General features: G+C 36.2%; 1 protein-coding gene across 2 annotated transcripts in view; it reads right to left on the bottom strand.

Moving 5' to 3' along the window:
• ppp3ca (protein phosphatase 3, catalytic subunit, alpha isozyme) overlaps positions 1 to 9,569 on the bottom strand; it is a 57,069-nt gene extending 47,500 nt beyond the window's left edge. Inside the window, exons 1-2 of one of the 2 annotated variants that reach the window (XM_038277012.1) lie at positions 9,253 to 9,569; positions 883 to 1,083 (exon numbers count right to left, since the gene is read on the bottom strand). In XM_038277012.1, coding sequence (XP_038132940.1) covers positions 883 to 1,083; positions 9,253 to 9,307 — 256 coding nt within the window. In that variant the 5' untranslated portion in view covers positions 9,308 to 9,569. The remainder of the gene's footprint in view (positions 1 to 882; positions 1,084 to 9,252) is intronic. The other variant, XM_038277002.1, reaches the window with a different exon arrangement.
• Between the last annotated feature and the right edge of the window lie 10,171 nt (positions 9,570 to 19,740).

The raw sequence follows: 19,740 nt of genomic DNA, 5'->3' as shown, positions 1-19,740 counted from the left end.
TACAGGCCAAAGGAGGCCCAACTAAATACTGAGTGCTGTACATGCTCATACTTTTCATGTTCATACTTTTCAGTTGGCCAACATTTCTATAAATCCTTTGTTTTTATTGGTCTTCAGTAATATTCTAATTTTCTGATATGATGAATTTGAGATTTTCATTTGTTGTCATTTGTAATCATCAAAATTAAACAAAATAAACATCTGAAATATATGAGTTTGTATGTAATGTATGAATATAATATACAAGTTTCACTTTTTAAATGGAATTACTGAAATCAATCTACTTTTTCATGATATTCTAATTTTATGACCAGCACCTGTATATATATATATATATATATATATATATATATATATATATATATATATATATATATATATATATATATATATATATATATATATATATATATATATATGCCTGGATTATATGCCTGGATAATTTCAACGAGAGCATCGGTTTCGGCATCCTCCGAAACCAAAATGTCGCACCACGCTCATTTGATGGGGTCCCTGAGCATGACCCTTAACCTCAGACTGCTCCCCAGATGTCTGTAAATAGGAGCAGACGAGGTCTGCCAATGCGCTCTTTGTTATCAGAGAACCAAGCCACAACTTAACCATGCCAACCATTGAACTAGTATTAGTTTAGCGGAGTTCATTAGTGGCTGGCATGGTCCAGTTCAGTTACCGTGTTCGGACCATTCTCTCTGCCCCATTTATACGTCAGTGACTATGTCTGACTATTAACAGTTTTATTTTACTTATTTATTTTTAACATACAATTATTGTTGTAGGTTACAAAGGGGGGGGGGGGGGGGGGGGACTGCTTTTGTTCTTATTGAGTTTGTCTAAACTATCTCAGAAGAATCTCTACTATACCTGTAACTGGTGCCTCGATGTCAAGAATAGTTTTCTCCTGGCGGAGGATGGCTGCACCCTCATTGATGATTCGAAGTGCCACAGCTTCCTCCACGCGGCCCTCCTTGGTCAGGTTAGCTTTCAGGAGATCCACACGAGGTTTGCCTTCACAGTCAAACACTTCCTTCATTGTAAGGCGGTGGCTCAAGGGAAAGGGGACAGCTAAGGAGAGAGCACAGAGGCAAATATTGTCATTTAACTAATGGGCATATGACAGAAAAATCATTAACTGCTAGAGCTTCCAACAATTCAATTCTTTTTGTTCAAAAATATATAATCTTTGTAAGCAGATGGGCTATTTAATACATTTTATTGTAGTGCAGCTGAAACATTCTCTGATTTCTACGTAAAACAAACAGTTCACTTTCATGGTTCTCTAAAGAGTGCAGGCATTAAATCTAGCCAATGGACAGTCTGTGAAACTGTGAAACCCAAGCATTAATCATTACCTAAGTGATGACAGGCAAGTTATATTTTTTTTTTTTCTTTATTTTGAATTTTCTGATTATCTCAGTTTGACCAAAAGTGGCTAAGCCCATGCACAAACATTAATCTAGAAATACTGTGGCTCAAAACAAATAAATCCTTCTAAGTGTCAGAACCATGAATAATTTACATTGGGAGAAAATGTAAGTCCAGTTGCTAATCTACAGCTGTGTGAAATATATAGCTACAATAATACACACTTATGAGCAACATGAAAATATTTTATAATTCAATAAAAGTATTAAACTCAGTGTAAAGAGGAGCTGTCTGTCGGATTTCTGTGTTGTGCAACAAACAGGACCACTCAGCAGAGCCGAAGGAAGAAGAGACAAAGAAAGAGACTCTGAGTTCAACATGATGAAGATGGTCGTTAATAATAAATGTTAAACTAGAGAAATCTCAAAGCCACTACTCCTGGGATAATGAGGCAAGCCCCTGCAAGTGTGGTTAGAGGGCCTAAAAATTTTCACAGAACCAGTGTGTATCTGTGATGGCAACGTGTGCTTTAACACTTAACCAGCAAGTACAAACTCGGCAGCGTTGAACGCACTGCAGAGGAAGTGAATGAACTCACTACATATAACAACACAGCCTGAAAAGTGATCAGGACCTGTCATTAAATCCCATATCAAAGAGGTTTCTAGAATTTCCTTCTTTTACCTCCAAATTGTTGCAAAAATGAGAAATATCTAGGGGTGATTCTGAGAAACTAGTCCATGCATTACTTCAAGGCTTGACTATTGTAATTCTTTATTATCAGGAAGTCAACAAACTAAGCCTTCAGCTGATCCAAAATGCTGCAGCCAGAGTTCACATGAAAATTAAAAGGAGATATCATATATCTCCTATCCTAGCTTCTCTTTATCGGCTTCCTGTTAACTCCAAAATAGAATTGAATAGAATAAACTCCAGAAGAATTCCCCTCTCACATATAAAGCCTTAAATGGCCTAGGTCCGCCTTATATCAGAGAGCTGATTGTACCTTAAGTTCCTAACAGAGCACTTTGCTCTCAATTTGCAGGTTTACAAATGGTTCCTAGAATTTCTAAAATAAGAATGGGAGCAGATCTTTAAGTTATCAGGCTCCTCTCCCATGAAACAAACTACGAGGTTTAGTCTATGAGGCAGACACACTGTCTACTTTTAAGGCAAGGCTTAAAATAATTTTTGATAAAGCTCATAGTTAAAGTAGCTCAGGGTATCCTGTGCTATCTCTATAGTTATGCTGCTATAGACTTAGACTGTTTGAGGACATAGGGACCCCTTTTCCCCCTTCTGCTTCATTCTATTCTCCCATTCTGCGTCATTCTATCTCTATTCTCCTATTCTGCAGTATTTGTTAGTTCAATCTCTAATGTTATGCTCCCTGTTTTTCCTCATCATAATAATTTCATCTGACCAGTTCCTGTTTGGCACCATCCTGGAGAGAAATATCAGCTGTGCTGCTGCCAACAACACCTTTGTTTATAGATTTTGGAGCCTGGCCTGTTTTTTAGTGTAGTCCTGTTTCTCAGACTGTAATGGTCTGTATGTGCTCTCATTCATCCTCTGACATGGTAGCTGGATCGGAGTTCATCTGCCTGGCTATGTGTTTCTGGGAAGGGGCTGCTTTTGGAGCTGGTTGACAGTTACATTTTGGATCCTTTAATCTCAGTGGGCCTCTGCAGATGGCCGCTCACACTGAGCCTGGTTCCGCTGGAGTATTCTTTTTGTTAAAAGGGAGTTTTCCTCTCCACTATTGCTACAAGCATGCTTGGTGTGAGGTATTGCTGTCGAGTCAATTAGTCCAAACAGTGGGCTTGCTTGCTTAGATTAAAAACTTTGATCCAATCTGACTGTATGATGTGGTTGAACTGTCTTTGTAAAGTGGCTTGAGATGACACATGTTGTTAATTAGCGCCATATCAATAAACTGACTTAAATTGAATATTTTATTTAATATATGTAAAAAGTGTTTATTATTAGGTGAAATTTATAAAAATTAATTGAAGTTACTCAATATTTTCAAATTAAATCAACAAATCAGAAAATAGAGTAACATAAATTTTACACTATATAGTCCTACATCCTCTAAATAAATCATTAGCTTATCAAGCTTTGAGAAGTTTCTTCCTAAAGTTAAATGGAGATAAGGTTTCCTATATAAGCAAATGCTCTAGAAAACCTTAATGTAAAATACAGTTTATGTATCTGGAGGCTGAGCTAACAGCTTGTCCAAAATGCTAAGCTAAAAAGGAAAAAATAAATACTTTTTAGTTTTCTTCCATTACTCATGTCACGCCCCTTAGAGGGAGAAAAAGCTCTTTAAGCCCCCAAAACTGGAAAGCCCTGCTAACCACTCTTGACCCCTTCACTCTCACTCCAAACCCAGAGACACAATTCTAGTTTTCTATAAAAAACATTATCGATTTATTCATTTTATTAATTTTAAGAAAATACTACCAGTGTTAGGAGAGATATTCCTGGCTTTTACTATGGATTTTTGTTGTTGGAAATGTCCCCAGATTTGATTTCACAAATCTGGTCATCTTATATTCTAATGAACTAATCACAGAGATGTCAGGCATATAGTCTAAAATAATTGCTAGTATATGAAGAGCAAACTGATGCTGTGAAACTAATGGACACAGGACAAGTTAATGGTTTGGTGCCAACAGCAAAAGTAAAATGTCTGAAGTTAAATGTCTAGTTTCGAAAAACTACTAGGCTAATGCTCTGGTTCTCAAAACAACCTTATACATATGACAGAGTAAACATCCTTTTTGTCATAGTTCCTTAACTAACAAGAACTATTTCTCTCTTTCTAACAGCAGGGCAGTGGTTTTGGAACTAAGATAACCATTTCAATAAAATGCATTGACCAGAGGATGAGCTTTATATAACAACACCTATTCAAATGACCAATTAAGACGTTTGGTAATTAAATAACAGCCATTAAAATCTGAACTGTACCTACTTAACTATTTCCTAGTGCTTTAGCAATGACTTTTAAAATTATAGGCCTACAAAGTGTTAAACAAAGTGAGTAAGATGTTTAGTTTAAAGGTGCATAAACAAAAAAACGCTTTTAAGGAACGTAAGTGAAAACATGCAAATAAAGAATACATAACAGAGAACATGAACTCAAAGTACCCTCATTGGTTGCCCTAACTCTTGTGAAGTCGCCAGCTTTAAACATTTTTTATAAGGTTAATTTGGAATAAAGATCTCTTAAAAGTAGTAAAATATGAAAAAGATGAGCACAACATATCGATATTTGGCTGACAAACTTTAATTAATACCGATATACCTCTGAGGAGAAATTCAAACTGAACCTGGTATGTGAACTAAACAATATTGATGTGCTTTTTAACAGGAAAACAAGACACAGAAAAATCCATAACATTCATACATTTATTTTTCCTTTTGAATTGTTTTGTGTAGAAATCCCATCAATCTATGGTCCAATTCTTCAAAAGGAGTTAATTATAAAATCAATAAAACTGAATTACAAATAAAGTGAAATGAGTAAAACAAAAATATAATCTATGTAAAATTGTCATCTATATTTTCCTAATAATCTTCTTTAATGGTTAATAACACTGAAATCCTTAACAAATTATTCCTGCCCCTTATGCAATGTTCTTCAACCAAACCTTATGAAGAAAAGGCTTAGTACAAAAGTACACTGATATAGATATGTGGTGCAGAGATGAAACGCTGACTTCTGCTCAGCGCTGAGCTCAGCTGAGCTATGAAATACTGTATGTTGCCGGGCAACAGCAGCAGCAGGGGCAACAGCAACAGCAGCTGACTGTTGGAGCGCAGCCAGTGGTGCTCCAGAAAACTGCAATTTGCACTGGAGTTTCACATGGGTACAGAGATTTATTAGACAAGGCTGCGCAGCTGACAAGACAAAATCAGCTCTCAATAAAACTCATATTGTGTTCATGATGCCTAAGAAATAATCCGAGAAGAAATTCTTAGGTAACAACATTTTCAATCTGTATTGCAACTGAAACATGTACAGTGGGTAGAAATGAAACTGATAGGTGTATTCCTATCTCACCTAACAATGTCATCACTGTGGATACTCTTGAGTGATTTAAAGATAAAAAAAGGAGGGGCTCCGAGAGGAAAGATTGTGCACAGGTAGAATTATGGCCTCATGCATGTTGACGTTTACAATGCTGCAGAAAACAAACTGCACAAGCCAGCAGAAACCAAAGCTTTCTGTGCTCTGTCAGGTCAAAGTGTGTATGTAAAAAAAACACCAACAACTGGAGATAAATCTTGTGTTCTTTAGGTTACCTCTATGCCCATAAGGATAAAAATATCCTTGTCTCATGTAGTGTGAACGCACCTGAACACAATAACTCACTATTTTCTTGAGAGCATACTTTGATCAACTGATGGCTGTTTGATTCAGTTCCTAATGTTTTTTTATTGTTTTTTTTTTTTTTTTTCCCCCACCGGGAACTGTAAAAGGAAATGGTTGTCTCTACAAAGCTGGATACCAAAATAGCAAGAAAAGTTAAAAGTGACAAAAGGAATATCCACAAGCACGAGAAATGACTCTATTAACATACTTAAAAAACCTCCAGAAAATAACTAGATCCTGGATTTAAAGAAATGATTTCTTGTTTTAATCAGTCATTAATGTGGAAAAAATGAAATTTAAAATAAGACAGGTTTGTATACCATACGCAAATAGTATAAACGAAACAAATACAAAACACTTTCAGAGTTTTAGACTCCTCAAAGTGCTTGGTGTTACATGATCATGTTACAAAACCAAAGCAGTTCAGCCAGAAAGCCTGGCTGGGTGCCATGACTGAGATGGACCTTCTGTTTGCATAACACAATTTTAAGAATTGCTGATAAATTCTTTCCTTTTGTCATTTTGTTCTTCAAGCTGCCATACCTACTTAGAAATAGGTCAGTAGATGCCTGCCATGTAGAAGAGAACTATATTAGTAAATAAATCATCTAACGTGACATAAGTTTAAATGAACCCCCGTTTTCATTTTCTTTCTCATTTGTTTCCAACTCTGAAGAGTTTGGTATTTTTGGTGCTACCAACTGTGTCCAACACCAAGAACTGCCACTCAAATTAACCTTCTGGTCTCCAGTTACTACCTTATGAATTGTGCCACATTTGAGAGTTTAGTGAGCAGGTTGGTTTTGCCCATTCACACTTCTTGTTTGATGTTCTCATTTCCTTAAGGGATTTAAGTTATAAGAAATGACACACAGCCTTTTTTTTTTTTTCAAACAAAGGCTCTTTGGTGTCTGAAAGAACAGAACAGGACCACAACAGCCTAGAACCTCTTTTTCATGCTGGTCCCATGTTTGATCTTGGGGTCTGATTCTTTAACCAACATTTTTCACAAGTCAAACCAAACTGCTGTGTTGTGCTCTTTGGGAAAAACAACATATCAAAGATGTTTCCATAATGTTAAATATGTTAAATATTAGTTTTTGTGCTAAGAATATATTTATTGGTAATATTTTTTGCTTATTATTTACTCAATTAATTAATAAATGTCCGTATTTTTTGTACTGTTTATTACAAGCAAGGTTTATCCCCTGGGATGGTGTGTGTGTTTCTAGTGCATACAGTACAGTCAAAACATCGGGATATGCAATTAAATTCGGTTCACTTTTCAGATCAGTATGTTGCCTTTAAACATACCTTGGCTAAAGCTAACAATTCTGTAATGAAAATGTGTTTAATATTGAATGTTTTCATAACCAGATAGATAGATAGATAGATAGATAGATAGATAGATAGATAGATAGATAGATAGATAGATAGATAGATAGATAGATAGATAGATAGATAGATAGATAGATAGATAGATAGATAGATAGATAGATAGATAGATAGATAGATAGATAGATAGATAGATAGATAGATAGATAGATAGATAGATAGATAGATAGATAGATAGAAGTGTGTCATTATTTTGCATTTGGTTCATTTTTAACTTCTCTTATTCTTTATTAAAACTGTTCTGTGTCAGATCAACTTCAAGGTTGTATTAGGCCCTGATCAGTATTTCATTTGGGGCCACCTTACATTTTGCACATAGATAATGCGATGACAATGCCTTTGCAGCACAATGCTCAGTCTTGCTGCCATGGTGATGCAGGTATAACATTTTCAGTAGTTTAGAATACCTTGTATTTGTAGCTATAAACTGAAATGGCTTATCGAACTATGAAGCTGTTTTGTCTATATGCATTAGCTATCCTTAATATGTGCAGATCAGTTTTTTTTTTTTTTTTTTTGCAAAAGGCAGCACGGCTTTTGAGCACATAAAAAAATAAATTTTATTGATATCACAATGGAGAAATTAATGGGGGGTAGTGGGCTGGCACTGTGCAGTGCAATAGGGGGTTACGGATCTTGCTCAGGGACCCAGAGTAGCAGTGAGTGGGAGTGGGTTTCAAACTCACAACCTCAGGATTCCAAGCCCTATGCCCTAACCACGCGGCCGCCACATCCCTAGTTGGAAGAATATTGTTGATCATCACACTAATTGCACAAAGGATGAGATATTTCTTGTTATTATGAACTGGCTCTAAATTTAAGGATAATTTTTGGTGCGTTTAATTTAGAAGTCCAGATAATATGTGATCATATCTATTTAAATTCGTACATGTTTATCAAGGTCAGGATTTTTAAGATCACACTAAGCCTCGTTCTGGTGGAGGTTTCTTTCTGTTAAAAGGGAGTTTTTCCTCTCCACTGTCACTACAAGCATGCTTAGTGTGAGGGAATGCATTCTAGTCAATGAGTCGATGCAATCAACTGGTTTTCCTTAGATAGATAACTTTGAATCAATTTGACAGTATGATCTGGTGAACTGTAAAGTGCCTTGAGATGACAAGTGTGTTGTGAATTGGCACTATAGAAATAAACTGAATTGAAATTAAGATATTCTTTTAAGTTCCATATGAGGGTTTAACATTTATTGCAGTTTTGCAAACATGCCCAAAATATTTCCAGTGCTGTTTTTGGCTTCAAGGTAAACCGCAGGATTCTAGAGATTATTGATGTTTCATCCATTTCTCATTCTATTTTCAGATTGTTGTCAGGAAATAGCATTTTTGGTGCATGTTTATATTTAAAGTCAACTGAAAACATTTTATGCTTTAAATAATGATTAGAACATCTGTGAATCAGTGTATATTGTCCCATGTTACTCCAACTTTTGAGCATTAAAACATGTTAGTTGTTTATACAGTGTGATCTTCTTGGTCATCCTGATAATACACTGTACTCTATATTATCAACAGTGCAGATGCATGCTCAAAATAAGCTGGTCCAAGTCAGCAATGGGAACTGTGAGGACCTCATCATTCACCTCAATCAGTTTCTCACATGCTCTTTTTCCCCCCTTATCAAATTAAAACGTGACTCACTACTGGTAAGTAGTATATCCTCCTAAAACGTCAATTTCATGTCCTCTTCCTCCTCTGCTGCCCACGAAATCCTGCTGCATCACCCAGCTTCAGCCACAGAGCTCAGCAATAGGGCTTTTCTCCCACAACCTACACGCTATGCTACGGTAAAACCGAGCAATAACAAATTGATCCAGTTAGATCATAATGCATGCGTCCTTATACATCCCTATGTGCTCCCTTCCTTTAGGGGAGGGCTTATTCAGCAGAGAAATAACCCAGGATTGTTTATCAACATCAAAGATTTGCTTCTGCACAAATAAAATCAAATATCACAGCACGACATAATGAATAAATATAAGCGAATACAGAGGCCAACGTTTTTCCACCAAGCCGCATCACTTGAGATGTTATGTAATTCATCCACATCCGTGCGGAAAATGTAGGCTGACTTACATTTTACCACCCGATCGGCGGGGTTTAAGACGGTGTCAGCGTTGGACATCTTCATGGGCAGTTGCCGTCTTATTTATAAAATTTCCTCTCCCCTCTGTCTCCTCTATGGAAAAACTGTCAGTTATTTCTGGTCGAAATGCGGATGATGCTGTGGCATCACTGATTCAGTGGGTTGTTCTGCGCCGGGTGCTGCTGCTCAAAGGCAGGCAGGGATGGATGCAGGGATGCTGGATGCTGTAGGAGCTGCTCCCGCCGCGCTAAGCTATTAATGTGGGGGAGGATGGAGAGAGAGAGTGAGAGAGAAGGAGAGGGATGCGCACCATCCCGACATGGCGGTGGAGGGAACTCCCACGCAAACGCTTCACGGGACTGCCTGATACTGCCATCAGATGAGCTGGGGTTGCCCCCCACGCACGCAGGCAGAACCATTTAATTCTGTAATCCTGGTTGCACGCAGTGGGGCCCACTACCTATTAACTGTCAGCACCTATTTTATTTTTTTATGTAAATTTTCAAAATAAGTTGAGGTTTACATCATAGCGCACTCCAACACACCAATTAAATTACAAGCCAAAGATATTATATTACACTATACTAATAATGATAGGAAAATGCAACTGTTGGTTAACTTGATTATTCTAATTGCAAAATTCTACATACACAAAACCAAATTTTCCAAAGGTCCGACCTTTTTTTCCCTGTGTTTGAAAATTATTTTAAAAGTTACTTCAATTGTATCCAAAGAATCAACAATAAAAAATGTATACACACTGTTAACGTAATTCAGGAAATATTTGGAGAAATGTAATATATCTTGCCCCCTTTTTTTTGTTGTTGTTGTTGTTGTCGTTGTTTAAATCTCTTAATTCTAATTGTACTCCATCATTGAACACTTATTTTGGAGATACTGTTCTATATCTTGTGATATGTTTTGTCAATGTTTTGTAATTTGCAACTTTTCAATAAAGTTTTGGATTGAAAAAAAAAATTCACTGTCATCTGGTTGGCTCCCTACGTAATTGTGGACCAGGACATCGCTTTGAAAATGTTACAGTGCGAAAATTCCTCTTAATCCCACCTGATACTGATTAAACTGTCTGGCCGAACCTTATTTATACCCCAACACAGACAGTGGTACTTTTACTATGTTAAAAACTGTGTATAGTTCATTAGACATGAAAATACACTCATATAATATGTTTCAAAACGCAATAAAGATCTTAAACGAACGATGTATTTGAGTATTTTATTTTTTACACTACCACTTGGAATTATGGGTAATCCAGAGCGTAGATTAAAACCATAACCGTCACTACAATGTGTTAGCGACGGGGAGGGGCTGGTAGGGGGTGGGGGTGTTTTACTTCATATGGCTGCATGCCTTGATTACCTTTTACAGCTCGTTTTGATTTTAATTGAATCAGTAAAAAAAAAAAAAAAAACATTTAAAGTACACGCAAATTGGCTTTTAATTTCCTGCGTGCGCACCTGCACGCCAGCCTACATATACTAGCAGACATTTTTCTCTTGGTGGCGCCAACATCACTTGTTCTGCATAGTATCAGAAACGTTTTTTACACCAGAACCTTGAAATGCGTTCTAATCTGATGTTTGTTTTTTTTCATAGACAAACATATAGTAGTGTAGAAATGTAAAAAAAAAAAAAAAAAAAAAAAAGCCTCACGCTTTATGTAACAGTTGGAGGGTTTGTTCAGTACAAACTGTATATCAGGGGTCAGCAGCTTTAGGGGATAGATTGGCCCTGGTTAAATAATTCATATATTTATTCAAGGAAATTTGTTTTAAAGTTAATAAACATAGTTTTATTTCAAATTCTGCTATATAAATAAAATTATCAAACGTTTACCAGTCGGCTGTGGAGACAAGCAGCACAGAAGATGATTTCAAATGCAAAGGGCTGTAATGCTAAATATTAGGTAATTATACTGATGGTTGGGTTGGCACTAAAGATGACAGTTTGTAAAACTATATAGTTTTCTTTTGGCCCAGGAAGTCAGAACATGGCTTTCTGTATGGCTGCACAACCCATCCAAATTTGTGGAATTCAATCCCCCAAAAATGCCGTTTAATGATCATTGCTGTTGGGCAGAAAACTTTTATTAGAATTCCTTTAAACTTTTTAAAGAATGAATGCCCTGCTTTATGAAAAAAGTGACTCACAAAATCTGCAGATCTATTTCAATGCATCATATTGGTTAATATAGCAGACAGACAAGCTAACAAAATGTACAACAAAGGAATGGTTTTAGACATACAAGGTTTCCACTCAAAAGCAAACACTTCCTGATCTACTATGAATTATGCATTGCACACAGATCAATAAAATATTCATTGCTCCAAAAAAGCAAAGAACAAAAATATTCTTCTTTCTACTTTGGCAATTTTGGCTTTATTTGGCCCCTCGGTTACCGCTGCTCAGGGGGTCAAAGTAGATTTTAATTCACAGGGTTTTGATAAAAAAAATACAGAGAGAACTTACATAATTACCTTGTAATGCCATGGCAATCCAGACCTAAATTGAATGAATATGCTAACTAAAATGTTGATATATTTAAAGGAAAATGATAAAAATTTTTAATGACATTACAAGGAAACATTTACATCATATTTAAATAGATAGAAACAAGAAAAAAAAGAAAGAAATATTCAAAGATCTATGTAACCTTTCACCTAGCCTGAGTGCCAATCCGAACTTGGTCCCGCCCACAACGTTTGAGGTCGGGAAGTTCGGTCTGGCATTGCTCAGTAGTAGCGCGAGTATGCTCGCACAATATCTGGCAGGCCAATCAAATTGTCATGGCGGGCTTTATACGATGATGGACAGATGATCAACAGTAACGTAATCAACCACGTGACCAAAGCGCGCATGGGTGACAACAGCAATGGCTGCCGCTGGAGAGTTGAGGTGTGTAGATTCTGCTATTAGGTCTGTTCTAGAAGATATTGACAGCAAATTAATTTTGAAAGAGCAACAGAGAAACGCGATCAAGGCTCATCTTCTTATTCTAGGCGTGCAACTGCACCCTTTGATTTTTGTTGACAACAACTGTGCCTGGCTTAACATATGTCACACATTCCGCTGCTCTTATTGGTTGTAGGTCTATCCAATTGAGTGCAGAGGCATTTTTTTTCCTGGTTCGTTCGAAACACGCCCCATAATCACAGCTCTATGGAGCAGTATCAGACTCATATTCTGACTAGAATTGAGTAGGACTACGTCAGGCTACCTTTCACTTGGTTCTTTATCCAAAAATAAACATTATGCATTGAAATACTTTCCTTCAATATAATTTAGGGAATCTTTTTGGTAGAAATTAAAGAACGTTTAGTATCACCTCCTGTAAGCTGGAAGAAATAAGGTCTTGATAGTTTAGACAAAGGGATTTTTTGCACTTGGCTGAGGATGATCAGCCACATAGATTATTAAGTAGCGAGAGCAGGAAGAGCCATACTGCAGAGAGCGAACCATCAGTGTGGAGCATAAAGCGCAGACTCTGAGCTACGCTCGTGCAAAGATGCTTTTCTGGACAAGCACAACTGGAAGATCAGAGCAGTTTGTCAGAGTTTAGCACACAGTATCAGACCATTAAAAGTTATTTTCTCCCCTGCTTCTGCTGCAATGGTTCATCTGTGGTCATGTAGAATGTGCAGCACTGCTCGCCAGGTGGGCTGCGTGACCAAACAAGACGCAGCTGCACGGCTGATACTGCTTAGTTTTTCTATCAGATTACAGCACAATGATGCATTTTAAACGTCTGACCAACCACCTGCTAATTGCTATTTAGTATCGTCTCGTCGACGAAAACTTAAATCTATGTTTTAATCATCAAAGCCATGTTTAGCTCGTCAGTTTTAATTATCATCTTAAAAAAACGTAGGGTCAACGGAATAATTTGGTCGTCATCGTTGACAAAAACAAAACTGGTTATATATTATCATTCATTATCATCTATATACTGAGTCTCAAGTTTTATGTTTTCGTTTTCTTAGAAATTGCTATTTAGAATTACACAGGAACAGATCTCACATTTATGGAGCAGCAAAGAGCTAACAAACTAGTGACTGTTGAGATAACCATTACGCTAAAATGGGATTGTGGCAAGTTAGACATATAAAATCTGTTTCTCAACAGAAGTTGACTTCAGAATCCAACTAGCATCCTCTTCAGTGTCCTCAATCCTTCAAGAAGCTACTTCAGATCTGGCGCAAGACAGACCGCTAACAAAAAAAAGCTGCCCATGAGTTACTATAACATTTAATATCCTTTTCGTACTAATAAAGTATTTTTGAATTGAATTTCCCTAATATGGTGCATTATATTTAGTATACTGGCAGTAATATATTAGTGGTTTGCACTGTCATCTTCTATATCTCTAAATCAATACTTGACCCTTAACCCTTACAATCCGGCGTGTTACAGTACTAGCATATAAAAAAAAAAAACAAAACAAAAAACTGTAGTATATATATTCAGCCTCCCCTTAGTAAATCAGTTGTCCCTTTAACTTCAGCTTGCCTGTCACTGCAGAAGAAAAAACACCAGGGCGTGATTTTGAACTCCCGTTTTTTAGGTGTGTTCAAACTGCAATCTTTATTAAACAAAATGATGCTTTCTTCTGTCTGAACTGCAATGCCAAGGATGAAATAAAAAGCTATGTTTTGAGAGGAGAAGCATTGTAACAAACCACAGATAAGAGACATGTTTGACTTAAGCCTGATTGAATGCAGAAAAACCCTGAAACTGGAAACAGCACAATAGAAAAGACTGACTGGCTGGACGTCATATCATTGATGGTCTATTACTTTAATGAACTGAGGGACAAGCCATAATTACAGTGAACTGAAAACTGATTAAAAAGCAATCTAGCAAAAAGTAATTGTAACGTATACTCCCCCTGAAAAGCATCTGAAAACTATGCCCCTGAATCAAAACAGGAACTGATTTTGCCTGACTTTTAAATCTTCTGGCCTGGTTTATTTTTGCGTTGGTCGCTGCTTGAACTGCGTCTCAGTCAAACCAGTAACCCGAAGCATCAAGTATTGAAACAGGAGCCAAATATAATATTATTCAGCTTATGAAGGTTTGATAAAAGAAAACCAAAATGAAAGAAAATCAACATGGTGAATTTGGTCAATCAACTATGTTTCTTCCAGCATATTTGTTTCCCCCTTGTTCTTATGTACGTACAGAAACAAACAAAAAAACACATTTGGAATTATAGCATGTAGAAAGCCCAAAAATATGCATGACTTCAATTCAATTCAGTTTATTTATATAGCGCCAATTCACAACACATGTCATCTCATGGCACTTTACAGTTCACCGCTGTCGCTACTATGAGAAAAAGCAGAGAGAGCAGAATGTTAGAGATTGAACTAATAAATTCTGCAGAGTGAGAGAATAGAGAAAGAATGAAGCAGAATGATGAAATGGGGGTCCCCATGTCCTCCAGAAGTCTAAGCCTTTAGCAGCATAACTATAGAGATAGCTCAGGATAACCTGAGCCATTCTAACTATAAGCTTTATCAAAAAGGAAAGTTTTAAGCCTAGCCTTATAAATAGACAGGGTGTCTGACTCACGGACCAAAACTGGTAGTTGGTTCCACAGGAGAGGAGCCTGTTAATCGTTTATCTTCTATTTCTATGCTTCCATGCATAGGAAAGTGTTTGTAAACTTAAATAAAATTAGTTTTTAACAAAATTTTTTTATTTATTTTGTATTTTAACCTTTTTACAAATCTCAACGAATTTGCCTCCAATTGGCCCTTAGACAAGAGAAATTCCTCAAACAGGAAAGATTGTCATTTGCACTATTATATCACAAAGTTTTAACAGTTCTGAATAAAAAATAAAAAAATGCTTTTAAGCGTTCCTTTTAGAGGGTGAAATTGATATAACAAAACCAAAACGTCATTAATTTTGGAGACAAGAGTTTGTTGTACAGGACATTTATTTTGGATCTTCTCTAATCCACACACTGTCCAATATTTTCATTTATTCTCACAATGTGTTAGCATGTTGCAGAGAAGATAGATGCTTTTTATAGCTATCATTAAAGTTCTTGGTTTGATAATTGCTAAGTATTTGACTTGGTAGAATTAGTTTTAATTAGTTGGTTTCCTTTCATGTAACAGTTTTTCTTTTTTTTAAGTTTAGTCCAAAAATCCCTAATTATGGTAGAAGCTGAAAAAAATTCAGAATCTTTGAGGTAAAATATTTTATGTTCTTCTCTTATCAGACACAACGATTGGATTTGATCAAAGCGGACATATTTTAAAAGTGAAACTCATCTACTGATTACTGCTTCATCTGTTTCCTAATCACAGCCCTTTCTGGATCCCCTGCCGTTCTCATGCAGAGCCAACCTTTCTATGGATTATGCAATAAACATGGCTTTCCACTACTTCCCAGCACCTGGACTCTCCTGGAAGTTACACCACGATCCTGCTTGTAGAATTCAGATCTGTATTAAAAACCATCACCCTGCCCTGCTGGAGGACAAGCTCTCCCAGCAGAGTATGCATGACTCCATCTGCAGGCGGCTCACAGACTTCCTGAAGGATAGGAAGCAGCTTGTGAAGCTGGGAAAGCAGGTTTCTGTCTTGTGAGAAAATGTTCTCTTGAAGTTATTTGACTTCTTTCTATATAAAGTATTTTGCAGCAGCTCACTGTTAACTCTATACATTAAAGTAACTTAACTGGAGATAGAGACTCTGGTGTTCCAACATCTTTCTGTTAAACAAATCACTTTAGCTTTAATGTGTCTGGGTTGTTATTGAACATCCAGATCATTTTCTCTGCATCTGACCGTGACTGTTTCTGTCAGAAAAGGGAAACTTACTAAAATGGGTCTCCAACACATCCTCACTCACCCAGCAAAACTGGTAAGATTATGGTAAATTGTAAATGGGCTGGACCTATATAGTGCTTTTTCAAGTCCGGAGATTTGACCAAAGTGATTTAAACTACATTCAGTCATTTATCCATAGCCACAGCTGCACTGGGGCTCACTGACAGAAGCAATTATCCTCATGAATGGCCTTCACCAACCCCAAGAGCTTGACCCTGTTGAAAATCTTATCATGATTAGAAAATTAAATATGTGCCAAGAAACGCTCTAAAAAATTATGTTGGCGGACGCTAAAGAAAATCTGTGCAAATCAGTAGAAAAATTACCATTAACATAGTAAGTAGTAAAATTAACTGGGTCATAATGGGTAAATTATTCCTTTTTGTCAACAGTAGTAAATAAAACATTAAAATGGCTAAAAGAATGTAAAAAAAGATTTTGGTAATCGCAATTTTTACATGCCAGAAAGGAACAGTTCTGCTGAAACATTCAGAAGTAGAGAGCCTTGCAACAAAAAAAGCACTGTATGTCATTATAATTATGTTTCCTTATTTTTCTATCCAAAAGTCACCATTTTTGATTCAGATTACTTTTGAAGCTTGGAAAAGCAACCTGGATGGTGGTGCAGTTTGTAAATCTGCTACCTTGCAGCACAGAGGTTAGGGTTGAATTCCAGCCTGATGCCATTCTATGTTGAAAGCGAGTTCAGTAGACTTTACCTAATTTTTCTTGGTGCTTAATATGGATTGGATGTAGATTTACTTTACTAGGAACATTTCAACAATTTTACTCAACCAAAATCAGTGCAAATTGTTACTGTTGGGTTGTGTGGAGGGCTTTTGAGGACCCATGAGTTTTGCTGATTTAATAGTTGATTTAATAATCCAAGAACACTGAAAAGAAAGCAAAAAGAAAGGAGACATAGCTGAGCTATGAGCTAAGCATTAAAACAACAACGCAAACAACCCTTTACTATAGGCTTTTATTTTAAAAATGAAATAATTTACAGCAACTTAACCCTATATATTTTACCAAGAAGAATCGTCAACTATCTAATCGGAGGAATTAACCTCGGTTTAACCTGGGCAACCAATTCTTGATTTAAAAAAATAAGTTAATTTGCATATTTTAAAATAATTTAAGCCTGGATTAAATGTATCATCAAAAAATGAAGAATAATCTATGTAATAATCTAAGTGTAAGAAAACTGTTATCTAACTATTACAGAAAAGGCACAGATTTTGATCAGTTTGTTTTTCACAGCTGGATCAGCATTTTTCCTCCTGCTGAGCTCACTAAGTGTGCCGTAAATGTGCACCTGTGTGGTCATTACTGTCAGCCACATGACAGCTGCTCCGAAACATGAGAAGGCCTTTTTTCAAGAGCTTGGGATGCTCAGTAATTACTGCTCTTGGAAAATGAAGCTGAGAACACAAAGCTGTTTTTGTTAACAATTTTGAGCTTGATTCTGCTACCTTACCTGGTGTTAAAAGAGGCTGCGGTTTTTGCAGCAAGCATAACATTGCCTTGATATGAAAGTGAACAGACTGCTTTTCCTATCTATGCAATTGCTATGTCATAATAAATTCTCTTAATATACTAGGGAAACATAGAGCTACATAACAATGTTTTCAGATTTTGAAATGTAGGAAACTGAATGATTTCAAAAGCTTCTGAACAGCTGACAGACATCCTGCTGCTATCAAACCGAAAGAACCAAACGGAAGCTGAAAGTCTCTTATTGAATTTACCCTGGGCAATCAGTGTTGCACCAGCAGGATAGCTGGTTTGATATTTGGAAGCTTGATAAAAAAAAAAAAAAACATAAACTCCTAAGCCACATTCTGAAATAGAAAAAGAGACATTAATTGCTTTGTTTAACCCTTGGAATAGCGAGGGCTGAACTTTTTAAAAATAAAAATAACTGAAATATCCCTTGTGTCATGTTTGAGGATGGTTTATGATAGATATACATTTTTTTACTTTATGATAAATGGTTTTACCATATATGTCATTCGTTAAAGCAATAACAAAATTCACACAATCGCTAAAATAAACTAATTTGAATTATTTTTTTCAAATTCACAAATAAAGTCAGAAGAAATATTGTCTGATTCAGTCATTCAAATTTTTAATTCTTAATCACTAGCAGTATGTTTATCTAATTAAGATAAAAGCTCTCCTAAGAATGGAAAAAGAAATTATCAGACAATTCTCCCTAATCTACCACTAGATGGCGAGCTGACCTTGGATTTACCTCCCTGCTACAGCTGGTGGAGCTGGTTCTGCTGCAGGAGGGGCTGTGAGTCATCATCATCATTTTAGACACTTAGAAAGGTGTGACTGAAATTATGAAATACTGAAGTTTTCTGCAAAGTGATGAGTTATAATATCAACGTATACAGCCCAATACTCTATAAACAAAAAGTAATGACATCATTAACATGTTCAAATAATTAAAAATGTTAGTATTAAATTAAAACCATTTGATATGGTTGGCTAACAAGCAGTAGCTATATCTTAAACAATATAGTGTTTGCACACAATTAAAAAATAACCTTTTTTCTCAAAAGAAAAATTTAAATCACTCTACTCCAGCCATTATACTGTTCAGAAGGAGACAGTTTCTGTGTCCAACAATGGAAGGTTGTTTTTTTTATTTTTGAATCAACCACAGAATAAAATCCAAGATCTTTTCCAGATGTTGACTGGAACTGATTTCACTTTGGTTTGATTTCAATGTTAGTCCATAATTTCCACCATTACATTTTAGCAGCTTAGCAGCACCGTTCTTATTTATAAAGTACGAAGGTGGCACCATCATGTTGTGGAGGTGTTTATGAGGACAAAATAATCACAGGAAAATATTCAGGCATCATAAAACTAATGGACTTAATGCTCTGCAATAAACTGGTCTGAAGGCGCTTTGAAAGAGTCCCATTTGCATCATGGTGCATCTGTTTAAAAGGTTCCTAGTCCCGTCCCAAAAAACGGGAAAGCTGTTCTTGCACAGCTATGGAAGAAAGTGGCATCATAATAAGGACTGATTTAATCACTTTAATCACCTTGTTGGCTGGTTTACATCCTAAAGTCACATCCTGAAAGTAAGGCAAGCATTATGGCATCTGTTTATGTCAGTTTAGTCTTGTATCGATGTGATTTAAATATTATGCTTAAAACTATTATAAATATGTTTTTATCTGTAAAACCTTCAGAAAATGTTCTTTAAAAACACAGAGGCTTTATTCATTTGCTTGTTTTGTATTTTTCAGTTCTAACTTTCTTAGCCCTTTGGAAATGGCTGTTTTTAACCAGTTGTAATGTTTTCCAAATAATATTCAACAGGCCAAGCATTTTACTAAGATAAGGCCTACGGCTGAACTTCTGCATGGTCACTCAAACAGATGTTGCCCCAAGTATGCAAAGCCTTGTCCTTTGCAAGAGCTTCTTCTTCTTTTTTATTTATGTATTTATTTTTTGCTTTATATTTTATTATTCTTGGACAATTTAATCCTTTTCTAATCCCAGAACTCCATTTTGAACCCACATCCTGCCAGTTTTCTGACCTCTAGCCACACACAAACACACCAAAAATAAGAGCATCATTGGAAAATGT

This window comes from Cyprinodon tularosa, unplaced genomic scaffold (assembly GCF_016077235.1).
Source record: "Cyprinodon tularosa strain WSP-4 unplaced genomic scaffold, ASM1607723v1 ctg101, whole genome shotgun sequence".
Classification (NCBI taxonomy): Eukaryota; Metazoa; Chordata; class Actinopteri; order Cyprinodontiformes; family Cyprinodontidae; genus Cyprinodon; species Cyprinodon tularosa.
The sequence above is the reverse complement of the archived record's forward strand: the minus strand, read 5'-3'. Positions and strand labels throughout refer to the sequence as shown.